The sequence below is a fragment of the Chenopodium album genome, chromosome 18 (assembly GCF_948465745.1).
Source record: "Chenopodium album chromosome 18, dcCheAlbu1.1, whole genome shotgun sequence".
NCBI classification, from domain to species: Eukaryota; Viridiplantae; Streptophyta; class Magnoliopsida; order Caryophyllales; family Amaranthaceae; genus Chenopodium; species Chenopodium album.
Genome location: NC_137851.1, coordinates 46,533,811 through 46,550,863, shown reverse-complemented (window position 1 = coordinate 46,550,863; position 17,053 = coordinate 46,533,811). Strand labels below are relative to the sequence as shown.

Below are 17,053 nucleotides of genomic sequence, written 5' to 3'. Positions count from 1 at the left end.
TTTAATCTTTTTGTATATTTCACCTTACTCTATCAATACCCCATTAATGTCTATGTTACTGCAACTTAATACTTATTCCCTTTTATTTCATAAAAGTAATGCAATGTATATAATTTACTAAACAATACTTAACAAAGAATTAAACTAATTAAAACATAGTTTGAAATAAAAAGATTGTAACGAAACATAATGATATTCTTAGTAATTTCCATTCTATCACTCGAATGCCCATTGATTCTCCCTTCGAATTTCTTCCTCTTCTTCGGGTGTAAAATCATTTACGATGTTGAATGTCTTCCTTATCTCTTCCGGTGCTTTTCCTTTAAGCATATCGGCAACATGTTGGCAAGTTAAATCAAGCAATCCCTTGATATCCATGTAGTTTGCAGCCTACAATTCATCAACAAATAATTAATTAATTCTTTATTAATCAACCACATACTTCTTAAAAAAAAAAAAAAACTACAAATTAATATTTGTAAAGAAAAACACGTATGACACTATGACTTGAATACCAACATATATAGTGACATTTTCTCAAAAAAAAAAAAAAAAAAAAAAAAAAAAAAAAAAACATATATAGTGACATGAATTGACTCGTCAAATAAAAATACTTTTACAAATAATCAACGAATCTTAAACTATAATTTAAATATAGTTAACCGTCCTTTGAATCTTACAAATTTCAAAACCCAAAACCCTAAGCACTCAGATTAATTCTTTATATTATAAAACGTAATAATAATCTGTTAAAGAAATCATATTTTATAAACTTCTGAACCGTAACACTAAGATTAGCCCTAATCATATAATAAAGCAACAAAATAAATAAATACAAACGAAAGAAAAAAATTAAAGAAAAAGAAAGAATTTAAAGTCAATCACAAATCAACTAAATTAAAGAAAAAAAGATTAAAGTAAAAGAAAAATACTCACAAGAATAAGATCAAAGAGGGTGTTTTGGTCGACATTGAGGAAGTCTTTATCCCACTGCTTGAGTTCATCATTAGGTTGTGCTACGGGATCGGAGTTATCAACATCATTAGCGTGTTTGTTACAATACTCGATAACCTTAGCGAGAATTTTAGCGGTGACATTAGGAAGCGGGATGGGATCGGTGCTGTCGTCGAGGTCCTCGATCATGTTCTTGATGGTTTGAGAAAGCATTGCTGCCTTTTCATCCACGTTGAAAGTCTCTTTATCGGAACTCCTTAGGATTACCTTCTTGTTCGAAGATGAAGAAGAGGTTGATGCTGCCATTGCTAATTAGGTTAAGAGGTGAAAAGATCGAAAGAGTTGAGAAAATTAAAGAGAGAGGAATTGTTATTGTTTGAACTATGAGAGAATATGACGATAAAGCTTTGAATTTATAGAAAAAATTAATAAGGTTTCCGAATCCTAGTCTAATTCGGGGTAAGGGCCTGTTCACATTTACTTAATTTCAGTTCAGTTCAGTTCAGTTCAGTTCAGCTCTTAATTTCCCTCTCACATAAAATATTCATTTCAGCTCAATTCAGTTCAGTTCAGTTCAGTTCCAATCAGTTCAGTTCCAATCAGTTCAGTTCAGTTCAGCTCAATTCAGTAAATATGAACAGGCCCTAAGTCCTTGCCCACCAAGTTTACATCTACTCCTATTAGGATTCTTTCTTTATCTTTTTAAGAGTTTTTAGCAAAAAGATAATTTTTGTAGATTTTTATCATTATTTTTTGTAAAATTTTACTTGTGAAATATTCCGTGTAATCCCAATTTAATACGAGTGAAATCAATTACTTTATTAAAAAAATTAAGTAACCTTATTTGTTACTCGTATTGTAGCCCCGCCCTCTTCTTTTATTTATTTGCTCATTTATTAAAGGAGCAAAAATTAATGAGCAAATTAGCCGGGTGTATGGTATTTAACAAATCTTACAATAATTAGCAATGTTTAGAAAGCCCTTTTATTGACAACGACAATGATTAACAATATGTAAAAACAAATATAATTAAGGGTATAAATGTTCGTACACTATTTTTAAGAGTTTCAAAATAAAAGGCAATTAACATTAATAATGGTAAATAAATAAATAAATATTTTAGAGGGTATAATGGTTCAAACACTATTCATAAAAGGTATTCATCTCTACTCAAAAAAAAAAAAAAAAAAAAAAGGTATTCATCAAATTAAACAAGGAAAAATTTAGATGCAATTAACATCACATCAAAAGGGGCATATAGGTAAACAAACATGTTAAGGATATAATTGTTCTCGCACTATTCATAAGTGTTTTTTCATACTCTCTAACAGATATGGATTATTAAAATATTGAATATACTTGTCAGATCAATAATAATAAAACCTCCGTGTTTTAATCAGTATAATACTTTGACCGATACATAGTTTTATACAATTTAATTGATTTAAATAAAATAAGAGGTGAATGGGGTGGTTGAAGTATTTAAAAAAATTGTAGAAGAAATATAGCCCGGGCTCAATAGTTTATTGATAAATAAGGAATGTGAAAGGAAATAAATACGTAGCTTTCTACCAAAAAAAAAAATAAAAAAAAAAAGTGTAACATTAATTAAAACGTAACACGACCATATTTGGTAAGTGTAACGCTTATTAAAACATGAAGGTAGTAACCTTATTTTCCCATTAAAATAACCTTTATCTGTCAAGGTAAGTCCATTAAATCATTATTATAACCCCGGCCCCATTATTTATTCAACGTGTTTTTTATAAGACTAGCCACATTGTGTGACCTCACCGCTTGTGAAAAAATGGAGCAATCTTTATTACATTGACAACATATCCCCTTATTATACCTTTTGTTTTTGGTTAAATAGGTACTTAGATTAGATAATTGAGAAAGTTTTCAACATTGTTTGTGGTCACTGCCAATATAAAAAATGCACCTTCATAGTTAAGATGGTCGGTGAATTGGTGGACTTCCACCCCTAGGTGTTAGTTGACCGGGTATGAAAGCTAAAGACCTGTTCTCATCGGATTAATTTCACTTCACTTCACTTCACTTCACTTCAGTTCAGTTCAGTTCAACACTAATAAGTTCAGTTCAGTTCAATGTCTAATGATATTGCTAATGATATAAAGCCAAATTTCATACTTTTAATCTTATATTACAACAGCAGCAGCAACAACAACAACAACAACAACAATAATAATAATGACTATTATACGGTTATACCATATTTCACTTAATGACTATTATACCATATTTCACTATTTGACGAGCTAGGAGTAAAAATAGGATCAAGTTAGTTTTTAAATAAGACCGGCCCAACTCTTTGGTTTTTTTTTTTTTTTTTTTTAATTTTTTTTTTCATTTTGAGAATTTTTTAAAAAGTGTTTTGTGTTCTTTTGTCATATTAATATTTTATTTTTTAATTATATAGTATATGTTTTTAAAATGTTTTGGGGTTTCATGTTTTTAATATATTTTTCATAAATATTTTAATTATATAGTATATTTTTCTTAAATATTTTAATATGTATATTTGTATATACACACATATATAATAATAAATAATCAAAGATCATTAATCCGTAGTTAAAAATCACTAATTAATAAGTTTAGTTCAATTCAGCTCAGCTCTAATAAGTTTAGTTCAGTTCAATTCAGTTCAGCTCAGCTCATTTCAGTCAATGAGAAAAGGCCCTAAATTTGTATCAAAATCACAGTTACATTTATACATGCCATTAGGGGAACCATAAATATCTCGCTGCAAAATAACTACATAATGCCTTAAGAATTAAGATAGCGAGCTGCAGGTACTATTACATAAGCTGCTACGGAGGTAGATCCAACATGACTTTGCTAGCCACCACATCTGCTTTAATATGGAATATTTTTGTAGAACAAAAACAATTGATTAATAAAAAGTCATCCGACATTTACAAATGAAATCTAAATTAACAGATACATAAAATAGAATTAAATAAAGGTTCTCTTTATCAAAGCAACGATTGTTGAAAAAATCTTGCACTGTTCTGTGGTACATCTCTCGCACACATCGTTGAAATATACAGTCTTTTGGAGAGACGGTCTAACGATTTGTTGTTGCCGTTAGGATGATTACTATATGATTCTCTTTAACGTTTGAGAATTCAACAACCATTGCGATCCAGAATAAATTTTTATCAACAGACTAATATTATATTAGGGCAAAAGATGAAGCAGCCCTTACACTCATATAAACCCTAACAAAAAACAAACAACTAAACTAACAAAAACTAACAATTCCTGATGTTTTTCTTTAAGCAAGAAAGGCAAATATTTTAAATAATGAAGGTAATGCACGGTGCTTCTTGTGTGAGTATTGAATATTTGGCTTAAACTTATAATTTTGGTGGTTAAGAGTTTGATTTGTAGATAACAGAAGATATGAAGATTATTAATCTTTCTCGGATTAATACTCAACTAGGATTTGCTTTCTCAGCTTAATTGCTCGTCTTCTCGACTAACTATAATTTTCAATAAATCGAAATTTTATTAACCTCCAATGAATAAACTGAACACTACATCGACTATAAATAAGCTAATAAAATCTAAAAAGATATCCTAGCTTAATTATAATTCTATCCTAGTAAAAGCTCTTAAAAAGAACTCTATTTTAAGGTAACAACCTAAAAGATAAAACTCATAGCAACTAACAAAAATATATCCTAAGTCTAAAACAAGAAAAACCCTTTCAAGTAAAAGGTAAAAACTCGTAGGCAAAAATCTAAAATAAGCAATAAACAACTCAATACGTATCATACTCCCCCTCTTGAAAAAAAACTTGTGCTCAAGTTTCGTCCTCAAAGCAAAAGGGATTAAATCGGGAGAAATAAGAGTAGCACAAACACCATTCCCTAGAAGTACTTTAAAGGTTTCATAACCTATTTTCTCTATAACTTCGAAAGGTCCTTCATCTAATGACTCATTATTCTTGTGATCAACATGTAGTTTTTGTGCATTAAGTGACAACCAAACCATATCACCCTTGTCCAACTTTGTTCCTCTTCTTATATGCAACACTTGATCGAGTCGATCCTTCTTAGTCTTAGAAGAGTCAAGGATTTCATCCTACAAGAACTAAAACACGCATGACTAGCATTCTTTGGAGGTGACACATGCTTAGGTGGCATTAGAGTCAAACCAATCCTTTCTTTCCCAACTAAAACGGAATAAACATTAGACTTGACGTGGTGGAGTACTTCTCTATCGGATTGCCAAGGTCGTCCAAGGAGAACATCACACGCGGTCATGGGAATAGAGTCACACCAAATTTGATCTTGGTAACCTCCTATACGAAAAGATACCAAAGCTTGGTTTTTAACCCAAACTCCACTATCATCATTAAGCCAACTCAATTTATAAGGGCGAGGATGGTCACGGGAAGTTAAATTCAATGATGTAGCCATGGTTTAGGCACAAGCATTCGTACATGAGCCCGAATCAATAATTAAAGAACAAAGCTTATCGTTAACCAAACATTTTGTTTGAAAAAGATTTGAACGTTGTTCATGAGATTGTGTATCTTGATGTGGAGTTAACAAGGACCTTCGTAATAACATAGTACGTGGTTCAGTTTCGGTGCTATACATAGGCATGTTGCTCCAAACATTCGGGTCTTGTAACTCAAGGAAGTCCTCGTGAGTATCTTGTACTTCAACATGACCTTGTTTGCTGCGTTGTTCTTGTTGCGTGACAAATAAATAATGCTCTTCTCGGGTCACCATAACCGTATTAGGGCAATACTTCGCAATATGACCCTGTCCTTGACAACGAAAACAAACGATTGTCTTTGTATTCGGACCATTACTTGAGCTCGGACTAGGAGTGTCCTTTGTGGGCTTTGCTTCTTCCGGTGTAGGCTCATGAGTAGCACCCGAAGGAGGTGAGTTGGACCTAATTGAAGAAGGTTGTTTTGTTGCCATATATTTTGAACTCCTTTGCTACCGTTCAACCTTATAAGCAAGGGTACACAATTCATCAAATGTAGTATAAGGTTGTAGCTCGACTTGACGCGCAATGGAAGGGTGTAAACCGAGTAGAAACTTGGCATTCTTTTGCTCCTCCTCATCCTTAATCTCACATGCCATATACAATCTCTCAAACTCTTTAATGTATTGCTCTATGGACATGTAATTTTGTTGTAAAGAATTCAACTTGATAAATAAATCTTGCTTGTAAGATCGTGGCACAAATCGCTTCTTCATCTTTGCCTTCAACCTTGTCCATGATTGAATCTTTTCTTTGTGGTCGTGTGACCTTCATGACTGCATGGAGTCATACCAAAGGGATGCATATTTTGTGAGCTTTAATATTGCGTAAGAGAAACGTTTACGATCATCAAAGTTTTTATGATCAAAGATACGCTCCATACGTCGCTCCCAACCCAAGTATGCTTCCGGGTCAAGGTCACCATCAAACATCGGGAGATCAACGAGCTTAAGTTCCTCAGTTCGATGAGGTGTGTGTTGGTTAGGGTCACCGTCGACACGACCCTTCATGACTTCTTGTAGCTGCGTGAGAATGTCAGCCATGGAGGTTGTCTCTTCGTCTCGACGTTGAAGGCTTTCTTCTGTTTTTGCCAACCGAACATTAAGTTTCTTACATTCCTCCAAGAGTGCAGCAAATTCACCTTGGTTGACCATGTTTAATGGGCTTTAAATTGCAGTCACACCAATTGATGTGTTTCTTTAAGCAAAAAAGGCAAATATTTTAATTAATGAAGATAATGCTCGGTGCTTCTTGCGTGAGTATTGAATATTTGGATTAAACTTATAATTTTGGTGGCTAAGAGTTTGATTTGTAGATAACGGAAGATATGAAGATTATTAATCTTTCTCGGATTAATACTCAACTAGGATTTGTTTTCTTAGCTTAATTGCTCGTCTTCTCGACTAACAATAATTTTCAATAAATCAAAATTTTATTAACCTCCAATGAATAAACTGAACACTACATCGACTATAAATAAGCTAATAAAATTTAAAAAGATATCCTAGCTTAATTATAATTCTATCCTAGTAAAACTCTTAAAAAGAACTCTATCTTAAGGTAACAACCTAAAAGATAAAACTCATAGCAACTAACAAAAATATATCCTAAGCCTAAAATAAGAAAAATCCTTTCAAGTAAAAGATAAAAACTCGTAGGCAAAAATCTAAAATAATCAATAAACATCTCAATACATATCAATTCCACCATAGGAAGACACTCAATCATAGGGATACGGGCGAATATCTACGGTACTTGTGTAGATTTATTGAAACTTTAAATACAACGCTATAGAAAAACAAGAAAAAAAAGGTCGGGAATAGTATAATTTTTGAAGCAATGCAAGTGGACTATTTTCGGCCTATACGTACTGCTAAAAAATTATAAACCCTATAGGAGAAGAGGAGAGAATAGGGGACGAGCTAGCCAGCTACTTGCCATTAATATGGAATATAATTAACATACAAGTCCCTTAAATCATAGAGAAAATGTTTTAATATTTTTTTTTATGCTCTTCTAGCAACTTGATAATATTTATAGGCAATGTTATTTTCGTTTTTTGGGTGTACTTGCGCATATTACACCCGGATGTAGATGAAATTTTATGCGGAGTATCACTGGTAGAAGAGCATAATCATAGAAAATAATTTGGTAGCCAGGTTACCATAATCATTCCTAATCTTAGACAATATCACATCATCATAATTCTATCTTAAAATATCAATGAGATACATTACTAGAATATCATAACATCTATATGAAAAAATATATCACCATAGTATATTTTCCTATATTATTCCTATCATATACATTTTTTTTTTTTTTGAAAGGGATTCCTATCATATACTTCGTACTTAATAGTGTGTAGTGTGTTGATGGTGTGCAGGCTGCAAACTATACGTAGATAAAGGGTTTGCTAGATTTGACATGTGGCTGATATGAATATGATAAAGGGAACTACACCCGAGGAAATAAGGAAGCTTTTCACTGCAACATCAATGATTTTGCATCAATGGGCATTCGAGTAAATTAGAATTAAATTAAAATTGAGATTATTATAAACTCTATGTACTCAATACTCCCAAACTGTACTATTTGTAATAAGTTTAATTTTTTTTTTTTTTTTTTTTTGGTGGAAATGAACTAGATTAAACACAAATGTTAAGGTTCATACAGACCAGTTAATTAGGTGACATGCCACCATAATTAGTAAGCCACTTTGGCGCAATAGAAATGTCTACATTAGAGTTTTCAGTTGACAAAAGATTAGCTGCACAAAGAAGGACATTGTATTGCAGTAGCCAGCTGTGATCAGGAATACTGGTGGTATTAGATAGAGTCAGCTCCGACTTTGTTTTGCTGGCCAGCTTAACCACTTGCTTCAGTCTTGCCCTTGGAACATACACCAGTGTTGAACCTGCGCATTCTTAAAGAATTGAAGGTCCCTGCGTATCATTTACAGATATATAAGAAGCTGCATCAGCTGGAGTGTCATGGTTATTAATGCCAAGAACCGCCCTTTGACAATCAGAATAAATCACAGCATCATCCCAATTTTTCGCTTGTATCATGTAAAGGCCTGACAGAATGGCCAATATGGCATTCAAATTTTGGCCTAGCTCATGGTTAGGGATAGGCCCTACTATAAGCTCTCTCAAAGGACCATAACCAGTCCAGTTGTCATTCCAGAGTAGACAAGAGTTTCCATTACCCACCAACCATTGGGTAAGGTGAGCAAATATATCCCAACCTTTCCCTAAAGCTTGCCAAATATGTGACCCATTCTTGAAGGAAGTAGGAAGAGATCTCCTACAATATTTGTCTTTGATGATCTGAGAAGAGATGTTATTTGAATTATGAATCTTCCAGCATAGCTTTCCAAGTAGAGCAAGATTCTGGTTGTGGGCCTCCCTGAAGCCTAACCCACCTCTTTCTTTTGGTCCACAAAGATAATGCCAAGCAATGAGAGGGGATTTCTTAGAAGATTAGTCAGCCCCCTAGAAGAACTGTAATAAGTTTAATTACCTGCTATATTTATGCACTTAATGTTTTACTAGTCAGTATATTATCTGTTTTATTGCAATTATACCAAGCATGATATTCATGGGAAGTATCTAATGGTTTGATGTCATGTCACTTGCCAAGTTAGAATAACAAGTGATGAAGAAATGTCATGCCCCAAACCACATATATAGTACGAGTTTGCCTTAGGAATTTTAATAATATATATAGATTATTGATTTCCTTCATTAATAGTGTTTTGTAAAGATTTTTTTCACAAGTCGTCGTTGTACTTAAACTTTGATAATTCCTCAAAAAAAAAAAAAAAAAAAAAGGAAGTTCGATGTTATGCTTCATTAATAAAGTTTATTAAGTGTGAATATATCAGATCTAATAATGGTACTCTGTATCTTCCTAACCACAGTTAGTTTTAACGTTTTAAGAAAATATTAAATGAGCTTTATTTCTTGAGACCAACTACCTTGTAATTATTAAAGGCAACATTCGTTATGTCATTAATAAACAATAACAAGAAGATTATATTAATTCTCTTGGATGACTTCAACAATATTCCCAACATGGAAAAGAATAAATCCACCATAAATTTTTTTTGAAAAATGAATGAAAATTACTCGTACTATTTACCAAATTGACAAGATCATTAAATTTTATGCTACTAGATTACGGATATATGTGAGGGAGAGATATCCGTGTGTTAATAATTATATAATTATTCAATATGTAATAACGGCCGATTTTGTGTATCAACTAATTATTAAAAGCTAGTTATAATATACCACCGAATTTTATTTATCTATTAATAGTTCGCAGTAAGGTGATGTAATTACCCCTAATTTTTTTAAGAAACCCTTAATTTTATTTTGATTATCCATTAGAGGTTTAGAGTGACCATTGCCACTTTCCTCAATTAAAAAAATAAAACAAATAAATTAAGCCAATAATTGTACAGGTGGCAGATATTATTTCTCTTACACATTTTTGCTATAAATACTGCCCTAATTTCAGCATTTTCTTTCACAGCCTCCATCAAATTTCACCCACATTTTTCTCTCAAATTTCATCATTTTTTCTCTCATCTTCCCGTCCAAATGGTATCATCATCCTCCGCCGCCGCCGCTGCTTCTTCTTCTGCCTCTTCTTCATCCAAGAAGATAACCCTAGAGAGTTGTGATAAAATTTTATTAGAGTTCAGTGAAAATGTTGCAGTACAATCTCTAAAAATCAAGAAAATATTGGAGGATCTCGGCGACAACCATGGTGATAAGATACCGGTACCCAACGTCACCGGGAGTACCCTGGGTAAGATCGTAGAGTACTGCAACAAATATCACGCTGACTTAGCTCTTGACGGCATACCGCCTCGTGAAGTTAATTCTTGCATACTTAAGCCGTGGGAGAAAGAGTTCATTGACGTTGATCTAAACACCCTCTTTGATCTTATTTACGTAAGTTTTTTTTGTAACTGTTTTATTTTTAATTTTTATTGTGTTTCTTTGATTTGATTTTATGTTTTTTATTTTTTAATTTTTAATTTTTTATATATATATTTTGCGTATGTATCAATTAATCTTTCGTATTTTGCGTTTGAATCATCTTTGCAAATGAAATATATTCAAATTTCATCAAATAATTCTGAATTTTATGTCATTTCACTCAAGAAGCAATATTGAATGCATTAGAGTTAGTTTGGTAAGTATTTTTTTTTGATCTGTTTTAATGATTTTTTTTATTTTTTTTTTTAAAAAAACAATCGTAAAGGGCTGATAGCATTAAATTGGTTGAATTGTTTTTTATTTTTTTATTTATGGTTTAGGGATAATACATGAGTTAATCCTTGAAAGTTTTGGGTATGAATGATTTTGCAAATGGATTATAATTAAATTTTATCAATTAATTATAAATTTCAAGTCATTTCACTCGAGAAGCAAAATTGAGTGCATTAGTGTTGGATTTGTTAGTGATATTCGTAATTATGCCGTGTTTCAAGAATTCTTGATTGTCAAATATTTTTAGATACGACTTATTATTTTTTTTAAATTTTTTTTTGAGGGGAAACATAATACTTTTTTTTTTTTTTTTTTTTTTTTTTTTTTTTTTTTTTTTTTTTTTTTTTGAAAAATGGCCTCAAGGGCACCCAGCTTTCATTCAACGGGGAATCACTTAGTACAAGAGGTATAATACAACTCGGAAAATCCGACAACCATACTCTCCTATTTGTACCCAAGGCAAGCAATGAGCTAGCTCATGGGCTACTTTATTACATTCCCTCCTAACAAAATTCTAAGATACAAATTCAAGAAAACTAGACACATGATAGATATCATCTAAAATCAAGTGGAAACTACTTCCACCCTTCTCTTGTGATTTGATAGCGGCCATTATACCTTGACAGTCGCCCTCCACTTCCAGCCTTGTGTACCCGCAATCAACAGCAACTTGCAGCCCGAAGAGAACCGTCTTGGCTTCTGCAATCATAGGTTCCCACCTATCGTCCACCGTCCAAGCAGCAGCAAGCTTCACCTCCCCCCTTTCGTCATGCAGCACAGCCCCAGCCGAAGCACCCAACCCCTCAACAGAACCCCTATCCACGTTCAGCTTGAGCAGCCCCTGTTGCGGAGGCTTCCAATACGCACGAGCAGCAATCCCAACATACTTCTCTCCCTTCTCCTCCCCTCCCACCTCCCTGACCAAGTTCTGAGCATACTCCATTGACTGAGCAGGACTGCAGTATTCTCCTTCAAAAAGCCACCTATTTCGAGCTGTCCACACCACGACCCAACAGACTGTAAAAAACAGCCCATGATCCTCACCTTACAGCCGAGCCAAACAAGCTTGCACCCAATCTGCAAATTCGTGAAAATATTCGTCTTCCCTAGGCTTTAAAGGACAGCAATCCCAAATCATATGAGCAATAACATAGTCTCTAACACAATGAAGCTCCGTCTCCTCTGCTGCCTCACACATACTGCACAAAGGTTCTCTACTCGGAATGCGCTTACTCAACCCATGGGACGTGGGTTTTGCACCCCTACAAGCTCTCCACATGAATACTTTAATTCTTGGCAAGGTTTTAACATTCCATACCTTGTTCCAAAGGGAATAAGAACTCGAACTAAAAGCATCATTCACCCCATCACACTCACCAAAAATAGCCCGATAAGCTGACCGAACAGAGAACTCACCTTTTTTCTTCAAATCCCAACATACATCATCGTAAGGAAGTCTTAAACTCAGGGGAATGACAAGAATTCTTTCACATTCAAACGGGAGAAAGATCTCCTTAATAAGTGTGGCATTCCAAGTAGCCGTAGGGAGGTGAATTAAATCACACACTGTCATTCCCCTCCTTGACTCCACACATGATGAAATAATCATCCGAGTTTGAGTGTTTGGCACCCACGGGCTGCCCCACACAGGGATATTCAAGCTATCTCCAACCCTCCACCAAACACCTCGCTGCACCACCCATTTCACAACCCAAATTCCCCGCCAAGTATAGCTCGGATTTGCTCCAACCTCTGAGCTTAAATAGTCACCATTATTAAAATATTGATCTCGCAAAATCTTGGAAATAAGGCTGTCCGGGAATTTGATTAGTCTCCATGCTTGCTTCGCTAAAAGAGCTACATTAAATAACTTAGAATCTCGAAAACCCAGCCCCCCACTGCCTTAGGTTCACACAACTTCCGCCATGACAACCAATGGATCTTACGCTCACCCTTCTTTTTCCCCCCCCACCAAAAATTTGAAACCAATGACCGCAACTCATCACAAAACGAAGAAGGGAATTTAAACACACTCATCGCGTAGATTGGGATAGATTGAGCAATTGCCTTAATCAGGACCTCTCGACCCGCCTTCGATAACATTCCCCCTTTCCATCCTTGTAGTCTTTTCCATAACTTCTTCCTAACCCCTCTAGTAAGCACCCTTTTTTATATTCCCACAACTATTGGAAGCCCAAGGTACTTATCATGAATGTCTACTAGTTGCACCCCAAGCAGACTCGCGAATTCACCTCTTCGCTCCTCTGAAACACCCTTACTAAACAAGACCATAGTCTTGCTAAAATTTACCAATTGGCCCGACGCAGCCTCATAAGTATGTAAAATCCTCCGAATAGACTATACCTCCTCAACATTTTCCCTCGAAAAAAATAATGCTATCATCCTGAACAACAAATGTGAGATCGAGGGTGCATCTGACGCCACTCGAACACGATGCAGACTACCATCTACCACTGACTAATTCAACAAACCAGAAAGAGCCTCCGCACACAAAATAAATAGATATGGGGAAAGAGGATCACCTTGCCGTAGACCCCTAGAAGGGGTAAACTCCCCTGAAGGTGCTCCATTTATAAGAACCGCAAAAGAGACTGAAGAAATACAATGCATAATTCGATCAATGAAAAAAATCCCCAAATCCCATTCGCACCATAACAGCTCTTAAAAAACCCCACTGCGATCTATCATATGTCTTTGCCATATCAAGCTTCAGAGCTAAATGAACACCCGTACTTCTAGAATTCTTCATATGGTGAAACACCTTAAAACACCACTAGAATATTATCTATATAAGTAATCTCCCTGGTGTAAAAGCACTTTGATTTAAGGAAGTAATATCCGAGAGAAATAATTTCAAACGGTTCGCAAGCACCTTAGTAATCAATTTATACACCACATTATACAAACTAATCGGCCTATACTCTTGTAAATTTATCCGGTGCTTTCTTTTTCGGAATTAAAACAATGAAGGTTTTATTAATAGTTCTGGGAATTACACATCCATTAAGCACACTCAACACCAAACTAGTAACCGCATGACCAATAATATGCCAGTAAGTTTGAAAGAAAAGAGGGCACATACCATCCGGGCCAGGGGCTTTAAGGGGATGCATTTGCTTCAAGGCGTTATGTACCTCACCAGCAGTAAAGCTTGCAGAAAGTTGCTTATTCATATCCTCCGTAACTCTTCTATTGATCCCAACCAAAGCTTAATCAAACTCACTCGGATTAGACGAAGCAAAAAGAGAGTGGAAATAATCCACGACTACCCTCTCAACATCAACCACACCATCATGCCGAGCCCCATCCTCAGTATCAAGATATCTGATGGTGTTTTTTGCATGCCTTTGGGAAGCCATACGATGAAAAAATTTGAGTTACGATCCCCTGATTCAATCCAAAGAGCCCTCGATCTTTGCCTCCAATAAACTTCTTCAATATGAAGAAGCTCACTAATTTCCTTCACTTCCTTTTTTCTCTCTCTTACTTGGCTCTCCTCCCTACCTCCTCTATTCAAAGTATTAAGACGCTTTTTTTTTTCCTTAACTTCATGAACACACGCCCAAACTCCCTGTTGCTCCAAGCCTTTAACTTAGTTGCGCAAGCTGCAATCTTAGCTTCAACCGAGCCACCCCTAAGCTGTCAAGCCGTCTCAATAACCTCCTCACAACTTTCATTCTCCATCCACACTTGTTTGAACCTAAATATTTTATCTTGTTTTTAGCAACACCACCTCCCTCTACCAAATCAAACCGAATAAGTGCATGATTGGACCATTCACGATCCAAATTATGGAGCCTTGCTGTTGAAAATAAGTCCTTCCAACTCTCGATCACAAGAGCTTTGTCATGTCGGCATTGAATATTGTCCGCCCCACTTTGACCATTGTCATAAGTGAACACATACCCTTCGCAAGGAACATCACATAAACAATAAATATCAAGAACCTCTTAAAGTTCTCCATTTGCCAAATAGCTCAGTCTCTTCCTCCTTTTTTCTCCGACTCATATATAATTTCATTAAAATCCCCTAGACACACCCAAGGTTCCTCTCTTTGCATAGCAAGCTCCGAAAAAATCTTCCAAGAGAGATGCCTATTATGCACCTCCGGCCATCCATGGAAACCAGTAAGTCTCCACTTATTTTCCCCCGCCACATACTTAACAAGAACATCAATATGGTGAATAGACATAGATTGTAACTCCACCTCAATCTCCTTCAACCAAAACAAAGCGACACCGTCCGACCTTCCACTATTGTCCACCGTTAAACTATTATAATCAGGAAATTTAGCACGAATTTTAGACATCTCACCACTACTCAACTTTGTCTCCATTAGAAATATAAGAGACGGGACTTCCCTCCGAATTAAATTTCGAAGGTTATCAACTGCAGAGGTATTGCCCAACTCTCTATAGTTGATGCTCAAGAGACTCATTTAGCTTAGCAGGGCTGCTCTACCGCAGCCGCCGCCACCCGCAATCCAAAAGAAACAACGTCAACCATCAACTTCTTGTTTGAGCCCATCTCCTCTCCTGACTCCTTATCTACCTCTCTCACGCTTTCCCAAAAAATCAAAACTGCTAGAGCTCATAGGAGTATCAAAATTATCCCTTTGCCTAGCCACTTTCTTCTTGCCTCTACCCCACCCGCCCCCTTCTTTCGACTATCCTCCCCTGTCAAAGACTCCACCTCACTGTCCCCATCCCCAACATGCAAAATAATTCCAGCCACCTCCCCTACATAATTATTTTCAACCACATCCTCAATAACACCCTCCCCTAATGCTACAGCAGCAGCATTATCCCGACCCTCACCGTATCTCGCAGCACTAAAGAGTCATCCCTTTCCCCCAAGATCTTGCTATTCTCAGCTTCTAACTTTTCCTCCAACTCCTTCGTGACAAAGAGATGCTTCCTGAAAGAGATAACCGCAGCCAATTCCTCATCCTCCTTCCCTTTCCCCTTTCTAGGAGAAGCTCTCAACCGACTACCCCAACCAAGCTTGGATTTCTTACTCTCTTCAAACACCATTCAACAATCTTTCTCTGAGTGTCCTATCACTCCACAAGTGAAGCAAAAGTAAGGCAATCTTTTGTACGCAAACTCAACACACACAGTCCTACCCCCTTTGTCAAGAATGCGTTGGAAACAACACAATGGTTTATTTATATTAATCATAACCTTAATGCGACGTAATCGATCTAAACCAAGGATATCTTCCTCAATCTCAATCAGTTCCCCCCAACGAGAAACAACCTCCTGAATGTCCTCGTCGGACCTGCAATTGAACGACAAGTTCTTTATTCGGACCCAAAAAGGCGAATGAAAAAGAGGCATCTTATCAGGATGTTCATCCCCGTCAGCCTCCTTCAACTCCAACAACTTATTATCAAAACACCATGGTCGACCATTCAATACACGCTCTCTTCCACCCAATGAAAAAATTGGAAAGCGAACAAATAAGGGATAAGAACCCTAATTATTAATTTATTAGTTAATCCCCAAACTTTAGTCATCGTAGTCTTAAAAGCTTCGGAATTATAAGGACGTTCAGTAATTTATCTACCAACAAGAAGCAAGTGAAATTTCTCCTGTGCAGGTATTGAATTAACGGCACCCAAGTCCACCACACCACCAAGATCATTAGCCATGATTAGGCCACAATAAGAAATCAAAGAAAACGAAGGACACACGGTCGTCTCAATGGCAGCCAAACCCTACTTCCTAGAGAGAACACCCTTTCTTTCGAGGGAGACCTAATTAAATACAATTTCCAATTAAAGTTGGGAAATCATAATACTTGATAAGATCTGCATGAATTTTTATGTATTTTATTTTTCCAAATTTAATTTTACTGTTTGTGGAATATTATTGTAGAATTGACATTTATGCTATTGATTGTAAATTTGCTTCTGATATGTGATTATATTATGAACGGTGTTTTGGGGCTTAATTTCGATGATGGGTTTTTCTTGAGATCGAAAATGTATGATTTTATTATGTTAGAAGTTTGTTAATTTGAGTTTTAAACCACTTGATTACAAATGATAAGAAGTTTAATGACCACCTTTTAAGTTCAATCTTGAAGTCATAACTATTAATCACTTATTAACAATTTGCTTGAACACTTGACATAACTACGTGAATGCGTGATGCTCATCAATGATCATTCACAGATGATTCTAAAAACTAATTCAAAGAACAACTTTCAATTAAAATGACTAATTTAAAATAAATAATTAAAACAAATAATCT

General features: G+C 35.4%; 2 protein-coding genes across 2 annotated transcripts; both read right to left on the bottom strand.

Moving 5' to 3' along the window:
• Positions 1-216: 216 nt before the first annotated feature.
• Positions 217-1,260, bottom strand: LOC145590955 (SKP1-like protein 1A). The gene is made up of 2 exons (XM_081647337.1): positions 937-1,260; positions 217-390 (listed from the first exon to the last, which is right to left on the bottom strand). Exons 1-2 carry the CDS (start codon positions 1,258-1,260, stop codon positions 217-219), a joined length of 498 nt encoding a protein of 165 aa, XP_081503463.1.
• Positions 1,261-15,829: 14,569 nt separating this feature from the next.
• On the bottom strand, positions 15,830-16,449 carry LOC145592237 (uncharacterized protein At4g02000-like). The gene is made up of 2 exons (XM_081648690.1): positions 16,369-16,449; positions 15,830-16,273 (listed from the first exon to the last, which is right to left on the bottom strand). The coding sequence occupies exons 1-2, from the start codon at positions 16,447-16,449 to the stop codon at positions 15,830-15,832; spliced, it is 525 nt and encodes a 174-aa protein (XP_081504816.1).
• Between the last annotated feature and the right edge of the window lie 604 nt (positions 16,450-17,053).

What these genes read in the sequence shown, in the direction of transcription:
- LOC145592237 (XM_081648690.1), bottom strand. Translation starts at nt 16,449, where the DNA reads ATGGCTAATGATCTTGGTGGTGTGGTGGACTTGGGTGCCGTTAATTCA. An exon ending in AGAAATTTCACTTGCTTCTT is followed by an intron (nt 16,274 to 16,368) that starts GTTGGTAGATAA and finishes ATTAATAATTAG; the next exon opens with GGTTCTTATCCCTTATTTGT.
- LOC145590955 (XM_081647337.1), bottom strand. Translation starts at nt 1,260, where the DNA reads ATGGCAGCATCAACCTCTTCTTCATCTTCGAACAAGAAGGTAATCCTA. An exon ending in CCCTCTTTGATCTTATTCTT is followed by an intron (nt 391 to 936) that starts GTGAGTATTTTT and finishes GATGAATTGTAG; the next exon opens with GCTGCAAACTACATGGATAT.